This window comes from Asterias rubens, chromosome 14 (genome assembly GCF_902459465.1).
Source record: "Asterias rubens chromosome 14, eAstRub1.3, whole genome shotgun sequence".
NCBI classification, from domain to species: Eukaryota; Metazoa; Echinodermata; class Asteroidea; order Forcipulatida; family Asteriidae; genus Asterias; species Asterias rubens.
In genome coordinates this window covers 4,330,526-4,349,674 of record NC_047075.1, presented here as the reverse complement: position 1 = coordinate 4,349,674, position 19,149 = coordinate 4,330,526, and the positions used below count along the sequence as shown (strand labels likewise).

Genomic DNA, 19,149 nt, shown 5'->3' with positions numbered 1-19,149 from the left:
TTACCTTTGCAAAATCGGGCACTGTAAGAAAGAAGCTCAGATACAAAGTTGTATTTCTTCTGAATCCATTGATCTTGTTTACATTACCGAATTCAGGCGCTGTAAAAGAGATTTTGACTTCTCAATTCATTTTTATTTTCAATAACTATAGATTGATCTTGTTTACCCTAGGAAATCCGGTCACTTCAATAGAGAAGTTCAGTTACAATTAAATTGTATTTGTTTTCTTATTTTGAATAAATATAGATTGACCTTAACCCTAGCAACTTCGGGCACAGTTCGAAAAAAAAGTTCAGGTACAAGTCAAAGAGAACTTAAGTTGTAAATTTAGTTTTCTCCTAAATAAGTTTAGATTGACTTTAAAGACACTGGACACTATTGGTAATTGTCAAAGACCATGTCTTTTCACTTGGTGTATCTCAACATATGCATAAAATAACAAACATGTAAAAATTTGAGCTCAATGGTCGTCGAAGTTGCGAGATATTAATGAAAGAAAAAACATCCTTGTCACACAAAGTTGTGTGCTTTCAGATGCTTGATTTCGAGACCTCAAGTTCTAAATCCGAGGTCTTGAAATCAAATTCGTGAAAAATTACTCTTTTCTCGAACACTACGTCGTTTCAGAGGGAGCCGTTCCTCACAATGTTTTATACTATCAACCTCTCCCCATTACTCGCTACCAAGTAAGGTTTTATGCTAACAATTATTTTGAGTAATTACCAATAGTGTCCACTGCCTTTAACCTTAGCAAATTCGGGCACTGCGAAAAAGAAGTTCAGGTACAATTTGTTGTTTCTCTTCAGAATAAGAATATATTGATTTTGTTTACCTAAGCAAATTCGGACGCCGTGAAAGCGAAATCAGGTTGTAAATTTAATTTTTCTTCTGAATAAGTAGATTGAACCCTTGCAGATTGTCAGTATGTAGTATGTGTGAGAGACGTTTGTATCTCTTTAATCAAACAGTGAGGTTTTCAGGTTGAAGCTGCACATAATTATACCACCAGATCGCCAACGTGAAATTGGTATGGGAAAAGTCTAGACGATTAAATTGAATTTCGATGTCTGCATGATAGAGCACAGACCCCCCCCCCCCCCACAAAAACAAATACATTTTCATTAAATGGAAATAAATGGTTTATAATAACAATCAAAATAAAGTAAAATATAACATAATTTGAAAAAAAAAAAAAAAAAAAAAAAAAGTACAACATATTAAAAATAATTGTTCAGAAAATTATGAACAAAATATATATAAATAATAATGTTGATAATAATAACATTAACACGACAACAATAACAAGGAACCGTACCTTTTTCCGCGTAGTGAATTTTGACGCATTTGCCATTGTCTCCTCTAAACGTCCACCCGTGGAATGGGCAAGCAATGCAGTCACCTTCTACTTTACCTCCCATCCCAAGATTAGCTCCAAGATGAGGACAGTAGGCATCTACGATGTAAGAACGACCACTCTCTCCACGGAATGCCGCAAGATTCATACCTTCATAATTGGCGAAATAACATTATATTATACAGTTTAAAGGCAGTGGATACTATTGGTAATTACTTAAAAAATGATTAGCATAAAACCTTACTTGGTGACGATTAATGGGGAGAGGTTGATGGTATAAAACATTGTGAGAAACAGCTCCCTCTGAAGTGCCATAGTTTTTGAGAAAGAAGTATTTTTCCATGAATTTGGTTGAGACCTCAGATTTAGAACTAGAGGTCTTGGAATCAAGCATTTAAACGCACGCAACTTCTTGTGACAAGGGTTTTTTTTTCTTTCATTATTATCTCACAAGTTCGATGACCGATTGATGAGCTCAAATTTTCACAGGTTTGTTATTTTATGCGTATAATGTTGAGATACACCAACTGTGAGGGCTAGTCTTTGACAATTACCAATAGTGTTTAGTGTCTTTAAGAATCACTTTGGAAATAACTTGACTTAGTTTCATGATTTGGGGATTTTTGTTCTGCCTCAAACGCACTGGATACCTTTGGTTGTATTCAAAGAATTAGGGTTGATTTTACATAGGCTTAGTCCTTTTAGGACAGTGGTATGGGATATTTCATTAAGACAAGTCCTATATAAGTAAGGACGAATAACTCGTCCTTGCATGAGATAAAAATAGTCTTAACTCTTAGTCAAATCTACCACAGTACTCTCAAGTTGGTGTGTATCCATGGTGTATCCCAACATATGCAAATAACAAATCTGTGAAAATTTTGCCTCAATCAAAGATGCAAGAGAAGCGAAAGTATACACACAAATTTACCAAAACCTTAATCTAATTCTGAGGTTCGAAATCGAACTCGTGGAAAATTACTTCTTTCTTGAAAAATACGTCACTTCAGAGGGAGCCGTATCTCACTATCAACAGACATCCATTACTCATTAACAAGTCAGTTTTTATGCTAAAAACTGAGTAATTACCAATAGTGTCCACTGCCTTTAATATCATGACTTTTATATTATGTGGATCCATTTGCGTTTGTTTAATTAATCATTGCTGACTGCTCTTGTTTAAAGGCAGTGGACACTATTGGTAATTACTCAAAATAATTATTGGCATAAAACCTTTCTTGGTGACGAGTACGTGGGGAGAGGTTGATGGTATAAAACATTGTGAGAAACGGCTCCCTCTGAAGTGCCATAGTTTTCGAGAAAGAAGTAATTTTCCACGAATTTGATTTCGAGACCTCAGGTTTAGAACTTGAGGTCTCGAAATCAACCATCTAAACGCACACAACTTCGTGTGACAATGGTTATTTTTCTTTCATTATTATCTCGCAACTTCGATGATCGATTCAAATTTTCACAGGTATGTTATTTTATGCAAATGTTGAAATACACCAACTGTGAAGGTATAGTATAGTCTTTGACAATTACCAATAGTGTCCACTGCCTTTAGTAAGGTCTGGTTCCAAACTGCAGTTTCATTCGAGTTGCCGTAAGGGTCAGAATTCGTTATCAGCTCTAAAAACAATCTGATAAGAATGACCTTTCTTTGGCACTTTAAAACAATGTAATGTGAAGTTGATACCACTTTGAATGACAAAGTCAAGAAAGGGTACGTTCATAAGGGTTAAATTGTTAAATTGAAGAGTTAAATGGTTGTTAAACCGACCCTTAATCACTTAGAGACAGTGGACACACTAGTTACTCAAAATAACTGTTTGCATAAAAAAACTAACTTTGGTTATGAGCAATCGAAAGCTGTTGATAGTATAAAACATTGTGAAAAACGACTCCCTCTGAAGTAATGTAGTTTTTAAGATAGAAGTAATTTTCCACGAATTTGAATTTTTAATGCACTTGAGGCTTCTGCCGTGCTATTATGAAACATTTTGATTCATGTGTTTCACCTACCAAGAACATTCACACATTTTGATTCTCCTTTCTTGAGTTCGTCACTTCTGATCACCACGAACCATCCATTGGGATAAACGGGAGGGATATCCCCAATATCCCGCCTTTGCTTCATCTCCCGTACAATTTCATCCGTGGTTCTACCTTTCGGTGGTCTGTCGATGTGGTACGCAAGCTCCGCTTCGCTCAAATAGTGTTCCAATGGGTTGTAGATGTAGTTATAGGCAAGTCGTGTAGCGTAAAGGAAACCAAAGAGCAGAGAAAGGACCACCAGTGAAGTGATGTTGAGGTAGCCTAGTCCTTCGTGAAGTAAGGACAACAATTCTTCTCTGTTTATACCACGACTGGCGTTCCTCAATGTTGTAAAAAAGTTTTGATACATTTGTGTAGGGCCATAAACACCAATGGCTACAACCACTGCAGCCATCAGCAGCATCAAGGAAGAAAGAACCGTCGCCATTGTTACTTTGAAACCAACTCTTTGAACAGGGTTTCTGAAAAGAAGTAAAACTCATGAACTGGCAATGTATGGTGAGCCCAGACTCGCCCCTTTATACTTTATTTAGGATGAGCAACCATAGCATGAGACCTTTCGACTGACCTACTTATAGTAACTTTGCACCTTTGCTCAAGTTCTATATATAGTCTTTCGATAAAGGCCATTAAACTCACTTGGTGTAGCCCAACGTAATGCTGAACGTAACAAGTTTTGCCTCAATTGGTCATCGCAGTAAGAAAAACACCATTGCTGCACAACTTTCCACACTTGCAGATGCAATTATAAGACTTCAGGCCTGAAGTCTTTTATTATTTTTGTGAGAAATTACCCCTCTCTCAAAAACTACCTTTTCTTCAGAGGGAGCCACTTCTCGCAATGTTTTATAACAACCAAGAGCTCCCCATTGCTCGTTAATGCTTATAATAATTTTGAGTAGATTTAATCAATAGTGTGCAGTGCCTTTAAAACAGAACATTGAATCAGAAATTGATTTTTGTTTTAGGGCATGGGCTCATATTAAAAATCTAGCCACTATGATATTATGGACACGATTTCTGAACAAAAGTAAAAACTCACATCTCTGAAAGGGCATGATGTCCTTGCTCACAGGTGGTGAACCCCAAACTCTCCTTTGACGATCTATTCAACGTGGGTCGAAATAACAACTTTTCGAGTGGTAGATTTGTTAGTGAATTTGCAGGGACTTTGTGTGCTGAACTCTTGCTCCAGTTGAAATATTTTGATAACAAATATTTGTTTTGTTCGGAAAGAGTTCAAAGACCAAACGATGTTGTTTTATATGGCAAAGGCCATAGTCTTGACATTTTATCAGTTGCGACCGGTTCGTGACCTGTTCAATCAATATTAAAATCATCAAAACGTGTCAATACGGGTATGTAATTGCAAAATGGTGTTGCACGTACACCAACTGACCTGTATATTACCAAAATGTTTGTCTTTACAAGCAGTCTTTGCTCCCTGAATATTGGAATGCAAAAACAACATTATTTAGATTGCACTCCGAATGCAGTCTGGAGTCAGCATCATTTCGATGGCTCTAGTGTGACTAAGGTATTTCAAGACTCTACTATCGGTCTGCAACCAGTAGATTTTAGGAATACGTGGCACGATAACTTATTTTGTAAAGTTGATTTAACATATTATTTTGTTTGCAAAGGTAATAAACTTTGCGGAAGTTAAGAGACAGTTTGACCGATAAACAAAACTACATTTAAGTATTGTTGTAGCTATATGCATGGTGTGGATAAATAGGAAGAAACTATTAAACACAGACTGGCTTCGGGAAATAGGTCCCTCTTCTGGTCAATCACAGGCCCTTGGGGAATAGACGTACACTAGTTACCGAATTATGCCAGACAATTTGTGTTTTATAACACACCTTGGTCTTAACATGTGAAGTAATAACAGAAATCTAGAAAAGAAAGGAAGTTTTGTAGTTGCTGTTCACGGTTCAAGTCTAGAGAGGGCGCTGTAACCAGGCACTATTTTCAAAGACTAGTGCCCGGCGGGCACTATTCCTGCAGAACACGCGCGCACACTAGACTAAATTGGTTCACCCCCACATGACCGTGTTTCAGTCAACTAGAATACAAAACAAGCAAGAGGTGTGTAATAACAATAATTACATTTCTGTCTCGGTTTTCATCAAACGTTTCTGCCTCTTTTCATCTGCAGGTAGATGCGGTGACTCTTACATTAACTTAAGCCCCGGCCAACCAGTAGAGGTCCACCAACCGGTCGATATCACAGTCGAATGCCTCTGGCTAGTCTCCACCTCAACCCGCAACCAGAGCTCTCGCATCAGAATCGACATCCAGGACCTGCCCATTCGCGAATTCGACCACTACCAGTCAGGCCGGCAGATTGCGGAGCTAAATTTTGGTTCCGGTCGCGTGGTCTCGAAGTACAGTCGCCTTCGTTCGCTAGAAGAGTCTGTGTCGCATCCTACTTTACTGACCTTTGATGGCCCCGACCTATGGATTACTCTTGAGATGAAGGCCAACAATTTTGTCACCGGGGGCAGGCCGCACGTCAAGTTCACAGTCCAAGAATACACCATCAAAAGTAGGTCTATATAGACGTCTTTTTCATGGTTCGGCCATTTTGACTTCCTCCCATTGATAACAATGTTACCAAACTGAGGCTTGATGAACAAAATAGTCTGGTTCCTGATAAAAAAAAATGCAAAACGATCAGTGGTATTCATTATTGTTATTCGATACGAGGAACAATATCAAGATGGAGGCAGCATGATACATGTCTATACCACTTGGTTTCAATCAAGAGCAAACACACTAAACAATAGGATTCGAGCTGCCCCTAGCTGTCGCGCAATCTCGGTGGTCTAGTTGTTAGGACACTGCTACACAATTGCAAAGGTCGTGGATTCAAATCCCACCCGAGTAATATACACGTGATTTACAAACAAGAAAAACAAATTGAAATTAAGTGTCAATCAAATCAATCAAAGGTCATTTGTAGAGCGCCAAAATCAAGAGTTTGTTCTGAGGCGCTGAGGCACAGTTGAATGGTTAGTAAAGCCTGCTGGAACAGGTGAGCTTTAAGGAGCGCTGTTCACTCATCTTAATCGTCCTTTGACCAATCCAAAGAACCTACCCCTGCCAACCCCAATCACACTCCCTATCAAATTATCAACGCTCACCAAACTACTTGACTTGATTCCATAATTTAGATGTCGCCCACATTCGTTCCTTACACTCAATTTTTCCTCCCCATCAGACTGTGAAGACGACGATGATTTCTCTTGCTCATCTGGACTCCTCTGCGTCAGTGGAGACAAAGTTTGTGACGGCACGTCAGACTGCCCAGAGAGTGAGGACGAAGTGGGTTGCGGTAAGAAACATTTCCCAAGGAATTTTGTTAATGGACGATGTGACCTCATAACGTCACTCGAAAACCATAACATGATTCGCGCGCATACCTTAATCTTACCATGACTACGCATCTTTTTGCCGGGCGAAACATACGTGTACAGTGTTTTGTCAACAGAGGTTGGTTTGAATGCAAACATAGGTCACATCGTCTATAGTGGTTCCCTTTGACACAGCGGACCAGTCCAAGTTGTTAGAAATCAAGCGAGTAAACGGCCTACCCATCCCTGGGTACTCTAACTTTAAGTTATTTTTTCTCAATTTTAATATGACTTAGGGAGTCAATAGGGATTCCCTTTGACACAGGGGACTAGTCTAAAGTTGTTAAAACTCCAGCGAGTAAACGGCCTATCCTGGCTACTCAAAATTTAAGTTACGTTTCTCAAAAATGACCTCAATGTAACAGGCACGGAATCTTGTACATGCAAATTTTGCCTATTAAATCTCTCAGATTCAGATAATTTTATTTTAGTGTTTTTTATATTTTTTTACGAAAGTTCCTTGTTAATCGTTACCAATTTTCAGTGATACATATTTTGAGTAATTATGTGTCGAGTGCCTAATATTGAAGCTCTTGAACTGAATCATTTTGCAGCCATCTTGATAGTACACACCTTCAATACAAAAACGTTTGACGCATGTTGCGGTCTGTCTATTGTTCATTGCCTTATGTTTATTGTTTTTAAATATTTTACTCTATATATTGACGCAATTTAGCCATTGGCCAATTTTAATAAGCCATCAATAATTATATTAGAAGCTATAATCAAACACAATTGCTTGTTGACATTAAAACCTGACAGAAAACATTGCTATCTTTATGGTTTATAGATTTATGTTTTGAACACGAATTCCGATGTAGCAGTGATGAGCTTTGTGTTAATACATCATTTATATGTAATGGTGTCTATGACTGTACGGATCGCTCTGACGAAAGATTTTGTGGTAAGATTGACATGCTCTTTCTTATAGATAGTTGTGTGTAAATTGGGAGACTTTTGAAAACTAGGTGGCAGCAGACATGACAGGTAAATTTATATTGTTTACGTAGTTCTGAGCACGCACACTTTACCTATTTAAGACGATTTGAAACCACTTACATCTGGCCAAGCCTGGCAATTGAACTTCACTTTATTTCTCCAAGGTAAAAACTAGGACTACATAGAAGCCTGTTTAGTTTGTTACCAACGGTTCTTTTCAGAACCACCCCAACTCGTTAGAGATGGTCATTACATAGTGTTATCGCAAACCTTTCCATATCGTATTTCCACCATACAAAGTTTCAAATCCTACTTATTTATGAGTGAAGTTAAGAAAAAAAGGCAAACAAGGGCAGTAAAGTGATGAGTGTTAACTTTGTTGAGACCACAGATTATAGAGTGCCAGAGGCGCAAGATGCCGAACTGAAGCTCTACTATTGGGTGCGTTCGTTCAGCTTCCCTGGGTCAACCCCGGTGTGTGGCGTTTTTTTTTTCCCAGGACGAACGTGTGTAATTATCTGCTACTTTGTCCTGCAAAAAAAACACGCCACACACCGGGGTCGACCCAGGGGAGCTAAACGAACGCACCCATTGTTGGAACGAGAAATAGGTATGGGCGCCATTTCAGCATGTGAATGTTTTGTTTCCCATTGATATGAATGGTCATTGCCTGTGCAGATCTGCACTGATTCATTGTTGTAAAAGAGTTAATTGCCCAAATGGCGTCCAGTGGGATTTCACATTTCAGCCTGAGCTCCGCATACTGCGCCGTGGGGCGCTCTATAGTCTTTGGTTGAGAGCACAGCCTTATTTATTTTCACATAGGAGCATGGGGTGATAACTTCATTGACCTATCATCCGGGCAGCGTCGTCTCACTTCGATTGGATATGGCGACCCATTTTGGGAGTACCCAGTCAACACGTACCGTGAATGGCTCATCCGAGCATCACCGGGCAACAAAGTCATCGTCGAGTTCCTAGACTTCGAAACAGAGTATTACTATGACTTTCTCTCCCTACGCAGCGTTTCTCCTCTGCCGTTGATCTTAAATGTGACCGGGGAACAGAACCCGACTAGGATCTCGCTTCATTCGCAGGAAATTACGTTGTTTTTTCTCTCAGATTTTACGGATGTGAAGCGAGGTTTTGATTTGATCTTGCATCAGAATGAATCAGGTAAGTTAACAAGATGGAGACTTCCTTGCTGTGCCCTCCAAAACGATACAATTTATATTCATGTTTTAAATGTTGGTATTTGTTTATTTACATCCCGTTCTTCCTTCATGTCCATTGGTCAAACTGCTAGAATATTACAAAGGTTTAAACCGAATTTTTAAATGTAAAAAAACTGTATAAAGATACATGAAAAAAGGGGAAAAAAACATTGCTAAACACAATATGACAAAAGCAGAACAAATATTGTTTTGTTTTTATGACTATGAGAGGTTAGCAGAAACACCGTGTGAATATCTCTTTTGAGTAGTGTTGGTTCTGAAAAAAACGGTGGTTAACAACTCAACGTTTCGATCAGTATGTTTGATCGTCTTCAGGAGAATGCTGGAGTCCGTTGCTGGATGCTGCCTAAGGGTGCGTTCGTTTAGCTTCCCTGGGTCTACCCTGTGGTGCTCACTCGGGTGAGTCCCTGACAAGAGCTAAACGAACGACCACTCACCGCTCTTGTAGTGACGTCGTTCACCTGGGGCCAGCCCCCACGTGACCCACTCCACAAGCAGGTCAATCGGACCCACTCCACAACCAGGTCAATCGGGGGCTGACCCGGGTGAGCCCCTGGAATGACGACAACAACTATTCGAATGCACCATGGCAGACCGGGGATGACCCAGGGAAGCTATAAACGGCCGCACCCTATGTTAGGCTAGGTGGTGTGCCAAGGCGCGATAAACATAATTATTACAATGTTGTATTACAGATGACACAATAAATACATATAAGGAAACCCTCTCGAAATCTGTTGTCAGGTTGTGGAAATGTTACTAGTTCACGTTTGTATCCACAGTGTCTTGCGGTGAGGGAGAAACTGAATGTAACAGGACGGACGCCTTGATCTGTATCTTGACATCACAGGTTTGTGATAACAGGGGCAACTGCCCAGGTGCTACGGACGAAGAATTCTGCTCAGGTTATTTGCTTTTAGATACCATTATTTGCGTAATGGTTTTGTCTTGTTTAACCAGACAGTCATAATAATAAATAATAATAGTAAGACTTGTAATGCGCACATATCCACCCTGCTGGGTGTTCAAGAAGCAGTTAACCCCCCCCCCAAAAAAAAAAAAAAAAAAAAAAAAAAAAAAAAAAAACATAACACAAAGAAAAACAAACACAACCAAATTAATCCTGGAAAACCTGTGTCATAAGATAAGTTTTGAGAAGAGACGTGAATTTTGCGGTACAAAGACAAGATCGAAGATTAAGTAGAGGAGAGTTCCAGATGCGTGGCGCGGCTGAAGAAAAAGACCAGTATCGTATCAGTCATCAATGATTTGTTCACCCTGTGGGCACTGGGGGAAAACGAAGGACTAGTTTATAAGGAGATCAAACTCTGTGTATCCGTCTTCAAATCCCTTGCTCAACAGTCACCATCATACATCTGACATGCTTCAACCGTATCCCACTGCGTTCCGCTCTTCCTCAGAGAACCTCTAGGCCGAATCTCAATTCATCTGTAAACAGCTGGTTCACGTGCGTTTTCTGCTAATGCTCCAAATCTATGGAACTCATTACCATCACATCTTCGCCATGCAAATACATTCGTTCATTGGGATATCTTTAGTTTTGACTTTGTTGTCGCATTTTCCGTATGCGCTTTCTAACCTTAGGAGAAAGGCGCCGCATATAAATGCTGGTTAGTATGCATGTATGTATGTATGTATGTATGATATACAAATTATTTCAGACCTAACCTTGTACTCTTGTGATCGCTTACACAAGTATTTATTTCCCCCATCAAACTCCCCCAAAACATCAACAAACCTTAGGGAGAACAAATCTGACTGTTTAACTTGAGCTAGAAATGATTCTTTGAAAATATTTCTTTTTTAATTGAATCCTAATTTGTCAGATATCTGTGGTCAGACCTTTATCCAACTCATAACCGATCAGCCGCATACGCTGTATTCACCACTATATCACCACGGCACCTACCCTTTCAAGACATCATGTCTATGGGTCGTCACCACCATCCGGAAACAGAACATCATTCTAGCCGTTAAAGATTTCCATCTAGAGCAAAGCTACGACGACCTCCGCATCGGGGTCGGTAATGACAGCAACTACGGTCTTGTAAAGAGACTAACCGGTACGACCAAGATATCATCTATTGTGTTTAGGAGCAATACCATCTGGATGGAGATGTCGACGGACGATAGTGTGTCTGACATAGGATTTGAACTTGTCCTAAGTTCAGTGGGTGAGCAGACTAGTTTTGACGTGTAGGGGTATAATGCAGCCGATTTTACGAAACGCTAGCATTAATCCTTTCTCTAGTTGTGACGACCTAACTAAGGCTGGGTTCAAATCCTAAGATTATCCTAAAGTTATGAAGAAGTTTGGTGAAATCGACGGCTGGACACATTTTGTTATAGGGGACGTTTGGGATGCTTGGTGGCAGTAGATTCAGGCCGTGTCCGAAACGGCGACTTCGGCTACAGCTACGGCTAGATCGCGCGTGTCTGCCTATTCTTCAACACTGGTAGACGCGCTGATCTAGACGTAGCTGTAGCCGAAGTCGTCGTTTCGGACACGGCCTTACCAGGTAAAATCCATTGTCATCGGCATGTGCGCATGCTCTGAACTAAGTAAACAATGGAAATACTTAATAATAATAATAATAATAATATAAAAAACAGTATTTATATAGCGCAATATGAATTGGCATTCCTCAAAGCGCTTAATAGCAAAATGAAAAGCATTACAAGAAAACAAAAACTAATATTTTCCCCAATTTCAAAGTCTCCCACTTTCAAGGACCAGTATTCTCATATTTTTATCCCATTTGTGAACCATTGCCCATGATCAACTGTGATATCGGCGATGACTCAAAAATACGACCACCGTTTAAGACAATCGGGCGGTTCCAAAGGTATACTTTGCCAATAATCATTGGCTATGATCAACCAGTGATACGTGTGTCTAAAAATAATAATTTCAGCAAATGTCTTTGTTCCCAAGAATTTGTCTTTCAAAACAAATATAGAATGTTGCTAATTAATGGCCGACTGCATTAGTTCACGACGTACAAGGACAACCATGCAATTTCGAGTCATCTTTGTGTGGATCGTTATATTATACTTTTAAAACGTCTTTCCAACCAATGTATTTTACACAGTTTGTTTCAAACGCTTTTAATGGACCTACTCGCCCGATCCAAGGGAACATGTCCCTACTTACCATGCTTACTGAGCTATGAACCCGTAATGTTTTACAAATTCTATTTTCATATTGGTGAAGAAAAAATATTCATTAACATCTATGTAGAATCGTGAATTTTGAACTTCAATAAGGAATGTGTATGTCCGATCTTTTCTTTATAGTACACATTTGGGGTGAGACTAGAGAAATATTGGCTTAAAGATGCTATGTCAGATTTTTGGCCGATTTGACCCACAAATTTTGATTTAAAATTCAATAGGTATTTAGATGGGGGTCGATAAAGTTACAAGCTTTCATTTGAGCCATTGCTCGAAAAAGTCGGCCAATCATTAGTAGCAGTGAAATAAACTGCTCAAAATTAGTTTTTGTCGGGATCCCGACAATATATCACGTGACCAATTCTTATGAGTTTTATAAGAAACGTTTTAAATTTTTGTCATGGTTCCTGACCATTAAAAGTAAAAGTTAAACTTTTTTTCGTTAGAGCGGGTGATACTCTGAAATACTATTCACTCAAAAAAATCTATTTTTTAATGTTTGGGGCCAAAAATCTGACGTAGCATCTTTAAGGGGAACTTAAACCAGTGATCTCAGATTAACTGTACTAAGCTAAGTATTCATTATGTTCTACAATTTCTTTTTCTCTAGCAAAAATGAACGGATCAGATTGTCATGGAACAGAGTCACACTTGTTCAGTTGCCCCCATCGGCATGACACTACACTGTGTCTACACGACAACGCATACTGCGATGGCTTCATCGACTGCGGAGATAAAAGTGACGAGATCAAATGCGGTAAGAATACGGTATAGATTGGTGTACGAATGATATGTATAACCAGCTGTGAATATATTCCGGAGTGTGTCGTGGCTGGATGAGTGGATAAGAGGATCTGTCTTAAGCTCTTTTGTTTCTGACCAGTAGAGAGTTGATTCGAGTCGAGGTGAAGAAACTTTAGCAAGATACCTAACCGTTATTGTTGCGTCCTTCGGGTGGGACGTAAAACTATAGGTTCTGTGTGTTGTGTAACGCACGTAAAAGAACACAGATAAGGAATTTGCCCAGGTATTCTTAGTTTGATTGGCTGCATATTGAGCCAAATCACATTGTATACCATTACAACATGCTATGTAAAGAAAAAAAACATACCAAACATGTTTTCATCTTTTTCTTCGATCTTTTGTACTAATTTGTTTTCGACAGAAAATCTCACCTGCGGGGACCTTTACCTATGCAAGGGAAAGTACAAGTGCCTGCTTTGGGAGTCGGTGTGTGACGGAACACCAGACTGTGAGCGGTTTAGGGATGACGAAACCAACTGCGGTAAGTAAACACAGATTCGCCGGTTGGAAAAACCATCATGCCTTATAAAATCACAGGTTGAACAGCGCCCTCACTGGTATTAAAAGACGATTATCGTTGTCTGAGAGTCGTGCATTGTGCACACAAGCGAGCCCGTTTTCACTAATAGACTCCTTGCATTTGCCGCAGTCCCAGGAATTCCGTCCGCCGGAGATTCTGTCTCCATTGGGAAATTCACATAGGCTAGAGGAGGAGGATTCAACAGAGGGTGCTGTCAGAATAAGTTGTACGAAGTTCGCCATTATTGGGGGGGGGGGGGTGCAGATTCTCCTGCCACACCGCCATGGCTTGGGTTAAACAAGAGATCTGTGCATACGACTGCATCTGACGTCAAACTTTCAAACGGCGCCTTTACTGAGGCAAAATATTGAGGGACCTCCTCAATTGACGATACACCTTTATCATGGTGCAGCCATCTTGACTTTCTCCCACTGATAACAATGTAACCAAACCGAGGCTGGAAGAACAAAATAGTCTGGTTCCTATTTGCAAAATGATTATTAGAATACATTATTGTTATTTGCTACGAGGAACTTTACGAAGATGGAGGCATCGGGAAAAATGTATATAGCTGCCCTTGGTTCGTAAAACGTGTGTGTGACTGTCATACCTTATAAGTAGAAGTGGTGAACATCAATATGCAAGGGACTATAACAACGGAAACCTAGTTAGAACGATATTTAGTTTCCAGGTTAGAATCGACCCGTATCCGATCCCCTGGAGCCTGACCCTTAATTCGGGTCAGAATTGGTCTTAGAACTACCCAGAAATTTGACAAAATTTACACCGAAATAAAATCCAAACTAACAACTACTTTATTGTGCAGTCTTACCCAGAAATGACTCAATGAACCTAGAAACCAGGATAGCTTTGAGCCATAATTGTTGTGTTTTGTAGAGTGGTTACAAATCTTGTTATTACAACTTTAATACAGATGTCCGCGGCTGTCCTCCAGATTGTAACTGCTCCTTCGTCAACAATGATCTCCACGTCACTTGCCAGAACGGATGGTCGCCCTCAATGATCGGACAACTTGTTAAAAGAACGTCTGCACTGTGAGTATAGTGTGAGACTTTGGTACGCTACGTGGCAGCTTACTTGCCAGATAAATTTGCATTGTTTACGTTGTTCTGAGCTTGCGAACTTTGGTACTTACATTGCGTCATCCAGCAGCCATCTTTGACGTCTGTTTACGTGCGGCGCAAGATGGCCAATGAACAATTTCCCTTTGACCTCTTTATTTGCGAGGGCGCCCTTCAAACAGACGTCATGCGCATACGGTACAGCCCGCTGTCACCACGCAACCCCAAGCTTCCATTTTTAGTTTGTTTTAATGAATAAATTTTGAATGAAATTCCTTTTTTAAGTTCTTCGTTTAATGTTTGCCATAATTTCAGTGATTTAGGTGGAGGTAACGTCACTGTGCTGACTGGTGGAATGTTCAAGAGACTTGTGTTACTGCGCACTCTGTAAGTATTCCTTCAACATGTAAATATTAACCCTTTTTCACATGTCAACAGAGGGAGCCATATTTCTCGCAATGTTTTATATTATCGACAGCTCTCCTTTGCTTGTTAAGAAGAAAGTTTATATGCTAAATATTTGTTTGAGTATTAACCAATAGTGTCCAGTGGCTTTTATCACAGGTTTTCTTGTATGTACTTCCCGTATACCTCTGAACTGTGTTGTTGTGCCTTTTAACACTTCATCACAGATCTTTGAGAAACAACGGTATAATACGGATGGAACTGAATGCCTTTGAGGGTCTAAATGATCTCACTTCTTTGTAAGTTTATTTCTTCCTTATTGTTTCAGCAATTATTTCATTTAGATCCAATAATAATTATAAGTAACAGGCTCGATTAAACATTTTGTGTTTCCCCCGAAAGCCTGCTCAAGATAAAAGATGACAGACACTAAAAAGCTAGTTATGGTTTAATCATTAAATACCAGCCGTCGATTTCACAAAACTCTTTCTAACTTAGGATTAATCTTATGACTTAGGACGAGTCCCAACCCTGCACTGTGGCATGCAGACCTTAAGATTAATCCCAAGTTAGGACGAGTTACTCGTCCTAACTCGAGACAAGACGCGGCCTTCCTCTTTGTGTAATTGACGGCTGGGTTGTTATGTCTATGTATAAGTAAACCCTTTATTTTGAATATCCGCACAGGGACATATCTGAAAATAACATTGGCGAGTTGTTAGGCGGCGTCTTCAACGGGCTAACGATGCTAACTGAACTGTAAGCATTATTATGTTTTATAACATCCCTTACAAATATTCTGCCTTTTCATTGGTTTAGAGCGCGTCAAATGATATGTCTTAGTTTGACTAGAAACATCGGCCGTGTGATAGTGCATCGTTTTGCCGTGTGATAGTCCGACGACTATCACACGGCGTGCAGTACCCAGACGTCTTTTACACAATCAGTTTTGCATCTGTGTTTCTGAAACGCGTACGATCGTCAGGTGTACGAGGATAATAAGTAGTCTGATGCGGTGTCAATATTTTTATAATAATATCTTCCAAACGTTCATGTTAATAAAGCCGACACAAATTTGATATTCATTTTGATGGCAGAAACGCTGGATTTTTTTCTTCATTCCCCTTCCCCGTTTTTTTTCTTTTGTTTTGGGTGGGGCTATTTCCTCAAACAAGTTTTGACCCACTCAGCACTCAACCAACAGGCACGTACGATGAAATCGACCGGGTCGGCTTTCAGGTTGGCATGGTTGTAATTGCCAAGCCTTTTACCTCTTATAGGACTGAGGTTCAAACCCCACCATGAGCACTATGTGGGTATAGGGTTTCTAGTCCCTGCCTGACTGCGAAAGTTTTCCCCTTTTTATTTTTCTCTTTTACATCTGAAACTAAGACATTCTTTCATGTGTATTACAGCTACTATTTTGTATGGTGAGCAAATTTAATACCAGCTTTTAAATGTTCCTTTTATTTCAGAGGCATACGGCATGTGCCCATCCGGCACATTAGATCTGGTGCCTTTAAGGGATTGTCACGTCTCGAAAGACTGTAAGTTTAACAAATTATTACATTTGGGCGTAAGTATCCATTTGCAACCCCCCCCCCATTTGTTATGGGGGTTTTGTGGTAGGAAAATTACCTTTCAGGAAGTAAGACATATTTAATGCATTCACAACAATGTACCAATGTACATTAGGCTATGTATTCCCACAGAGTGTTGATGCGAAGTGATGGCACCCAGAATCCAACAAACTACGACGAGCCGGCGGCTAAGATTGAAACAGGGGCTCTAGCTGATCTGAAGTCACTTCAAGTAGTGTAAGTACCCTGGTTGATAGTTTGCCACGTCAGGTACACCCACATAAAAAAATGAGCTCAGAAAACTGCAAGTGATTTTCATCCACACAGTTACAAACGGTTCACGGAAGAAGACTGAACAATTGCGAGTAAAAGTTTACGATTGTAGGGTGACGTGGCTAAGTGGATAAGAGCACCGACCTCGAGCTCTGGTGCTTCTGTTCAGCAGAGTGTGGGTTCGGATCCATGTCGTGACAGTATGTCCCTGATCAAGACACAAACTAAAATTGCTTCTCTCCACCCGGGGGTAAATGGGTATCCGTGAGTACTAGGGAGCTGAGGTGGCTTAAGGGGTGAAAGGACCCAGTGATCAATGGTAATAATGTGGGAAGGGCGTTTAGTCATGGTGTGTAAAGCGCTTTACAAAAAATGAGTATTATTAATATCAATTATTGTATTAATACACTATCATTGATTATAATGAACTTTCAATTTAGTTATTTTGGCACTCAGGTATGTTGACGACCACCGTCTGTGTTGTGACTTTGAATCGGTTCTAAACCACAGCAACAACTGCGTAAACATACAGCTCCAGTCTCCGCTCTTCAACTGCGGCAGGCTCATGCGAAATCTCATCCTACAGATATTCATGTGGATTCTCGGCTTTAGCGCCCTCATCGGCAATGCAGTGGTCATCGCCTGGCGAATCAGAGAGGACAGTGGAAAGGGCAGCAAATACGTGCATTCCTTCCTCGTGTTGAACCTTGCCATGTCTGACTTCCTAATGGGAGTTTACATGATTATTATTGCGTCGGTTGATGCGATAAAGAAAGAGCAGTACTATCTTGAGGCTACGCAGTGGAGGAACAGCGCCCTCTGTAAGGCAGCTGGTGTCATCTCAGTCTTGTCGTCAGAGGCGTCAGTGTTCTTCATCACTTTGATCAGCCTCGATCGGTACATGTGTATCGTGCATCCTTTCAGTCGCATCCGGCTGCGTGAGACGTCAGTGTGGCTATCCGCTCTTGGGATTTGGTCTTGCACCCTGATATTGAGTCTCATGCCTACCATCTACAGCACCAGCGACTCGCACATCTACGGTTTATCTGATGTCTGCATAGGGCTACCTTTGCTGACCAGACCCGAGAGCTACACGTTCAAACAAGGGGGTTTCGTTGATGCCTTGAGCAACAACACCTACTTGATACCTGTACCTCAGGGGAGCAAGCCGAGCTGGTCCTACTCCATTGTGCTCTTCCTTGGGGTCAACCTCCTGTGTTTCCTCGCTGTCACCCTCTGCTACGTCGCCATCTTCGCAAAGGTCAAGAGGTCAGTCCGGAGGGTGAAACGCTCCCACAAGGAGAACGAGATCAAACTGGCCTCCAAGATGGCCATCATCGTGGGCTCGGACTTTCTCTGCTGGATGCCGGTCATAGTGCTTGGTATCCTATCACAGACCAGTGTGATTAAGATCGAGCCAGATGTATACGCCTGGCTAGTGGTGTTCGTCCTTCCTATTAACTCGTCCCTCAACCCGTATCTGTACACTATAGTCACGGTGGTGAGTCGTCGGAACCAGGCCGTCCAGTCCACTGTTAAGGTGCCGAAGAAAATGAAGACGGATCCGGCTCAGAAAGTTCCAGGTAACCCGGCCGAGGACGACCAAGCGTGTTGGACAACAGCGTCATCAAGGAGCATGAACATGCAGAATTTGACAAATAAAATCTAATTTTAACGGAAAACTAAAGACTAACTTGTAAATTCCATGACATGATCATCTAGTTAAAAAGATTGACAGTCCATCTGCTCAGAACTATAAAGTAATTATTGTCAATTTCATTGTAATGTTTAAAGGGTCGTAAACCTAGTTTTAATTATGGTTCAGGTTGTAAATATTCCAACAATAAAAGAAAAAGACATAATGTTTTACTGAATCGATGGTTGTGGATGATTATCCATTTTTTGTTAAAGAATAACATAATTCATTCACAGACAAACATGTTTTGATCGCGTATGAAGTGTCTTTAAACGCCAGCAGCCCAAGAAAAATTGTTTGTGATGTCACATTATTGTTAGGTATAAATCAAGTTCTTAGGGTGATAAACATTCGTTAGCAATTTATTTAACACTAACCTCTTTTAATGGCTGCTACGTAATAGGAGTCAAAAGTCACATTGGGTGAGTGCGCCGCTAGTCCAGTTTGGATATTTTGATAAAGCCATGCCACTTGAAACTGGCAATGCTTATGTGAATGAACTAGCAAAAATTAAAATAATGAAAATTTATACTAATTAAATTTATACTAATGAAAGTATTTTTATAGCCGCTCCCCCAATCTTCTGAAA

General features: G+C 40.3%; 1 protein-coding gene across 1 annotated transcript in view; it reads left to right on the top strand.

Moving 5' to 3' along the window:
- The window catches only part of LOC117299312 (G-protein coupled receptor GRL101-like), a 49,935-nt gene extending 31,050 nt beyond the window's left edge, over nucleotides 1-18,885 (top strand). The window contains exons 7-21 of the mRNA XM_033782824.1: nucleotides 5,574-5,963; nucleotides 6,639-6,752; nucleotides 7,622-7,735; nucleotides 8,596-8,946; nucleotides 9,788-9,910; nucleotides 10,853-11,200; nucleotides 12,811-12,957; nucleotides 13,366-13,485; nucleotides 14,459-14,579; nucleotides 14,922-14,993; nucleotides 15,239-15,310; nucleotides 15,699-15,770; nucleotides 16,487-16,558; nucleotides 16,724-16,828; nucleotides 17,321-18,885. Of these exons, the coding sequence (XP_033638715.1) occupies nucleotides 5,574-5,963; nucleotides 6,639-6,752; nucleotides 7,622-7,735; nucleotides 8,596-8,946; nucleotides 9,788-9,910; nucleotides 10,853-11,200; nucleotides 12,811-12,957; nucleotides 13,366-13,485; nucleotides 14,459-14,579; nucleotides 14,922-14,993; nucleotides 15,239-15,310; nucleotides 15,699-15,770; nucleotides 16,487-16,558; nucleotides 16,724-16,828; nucleotides 17,321-18,533 (3,434 nt within the window). The 3' untranslated portion in view covers nucleotides 18,534-18,885. The remainder of the gene's footprint in view (nucleotides 1-5,573; nucleotides 5,964-6,638; nucleotides 6,753-7,621; nucleotides 7,736-8,595; nucleotides 8,947-9,787; nucleotides 9,911-10,852; nucleotides 11,201-12,810; nucleotides 12,958-13,365; nucleotides 13,486-14,458; nucleotides 14,580-14,921; nucleotides 14,994-15,238; nucleotides 15,311-15,698; nucleotides 15,771-16,486; nucleotides 16,559-16,723; nucleotides 16,829-17,320) is intronic.
- The last annotated feature ends 264 nt before the right edge of the window (nucleotides 18,886-19,149 follow it).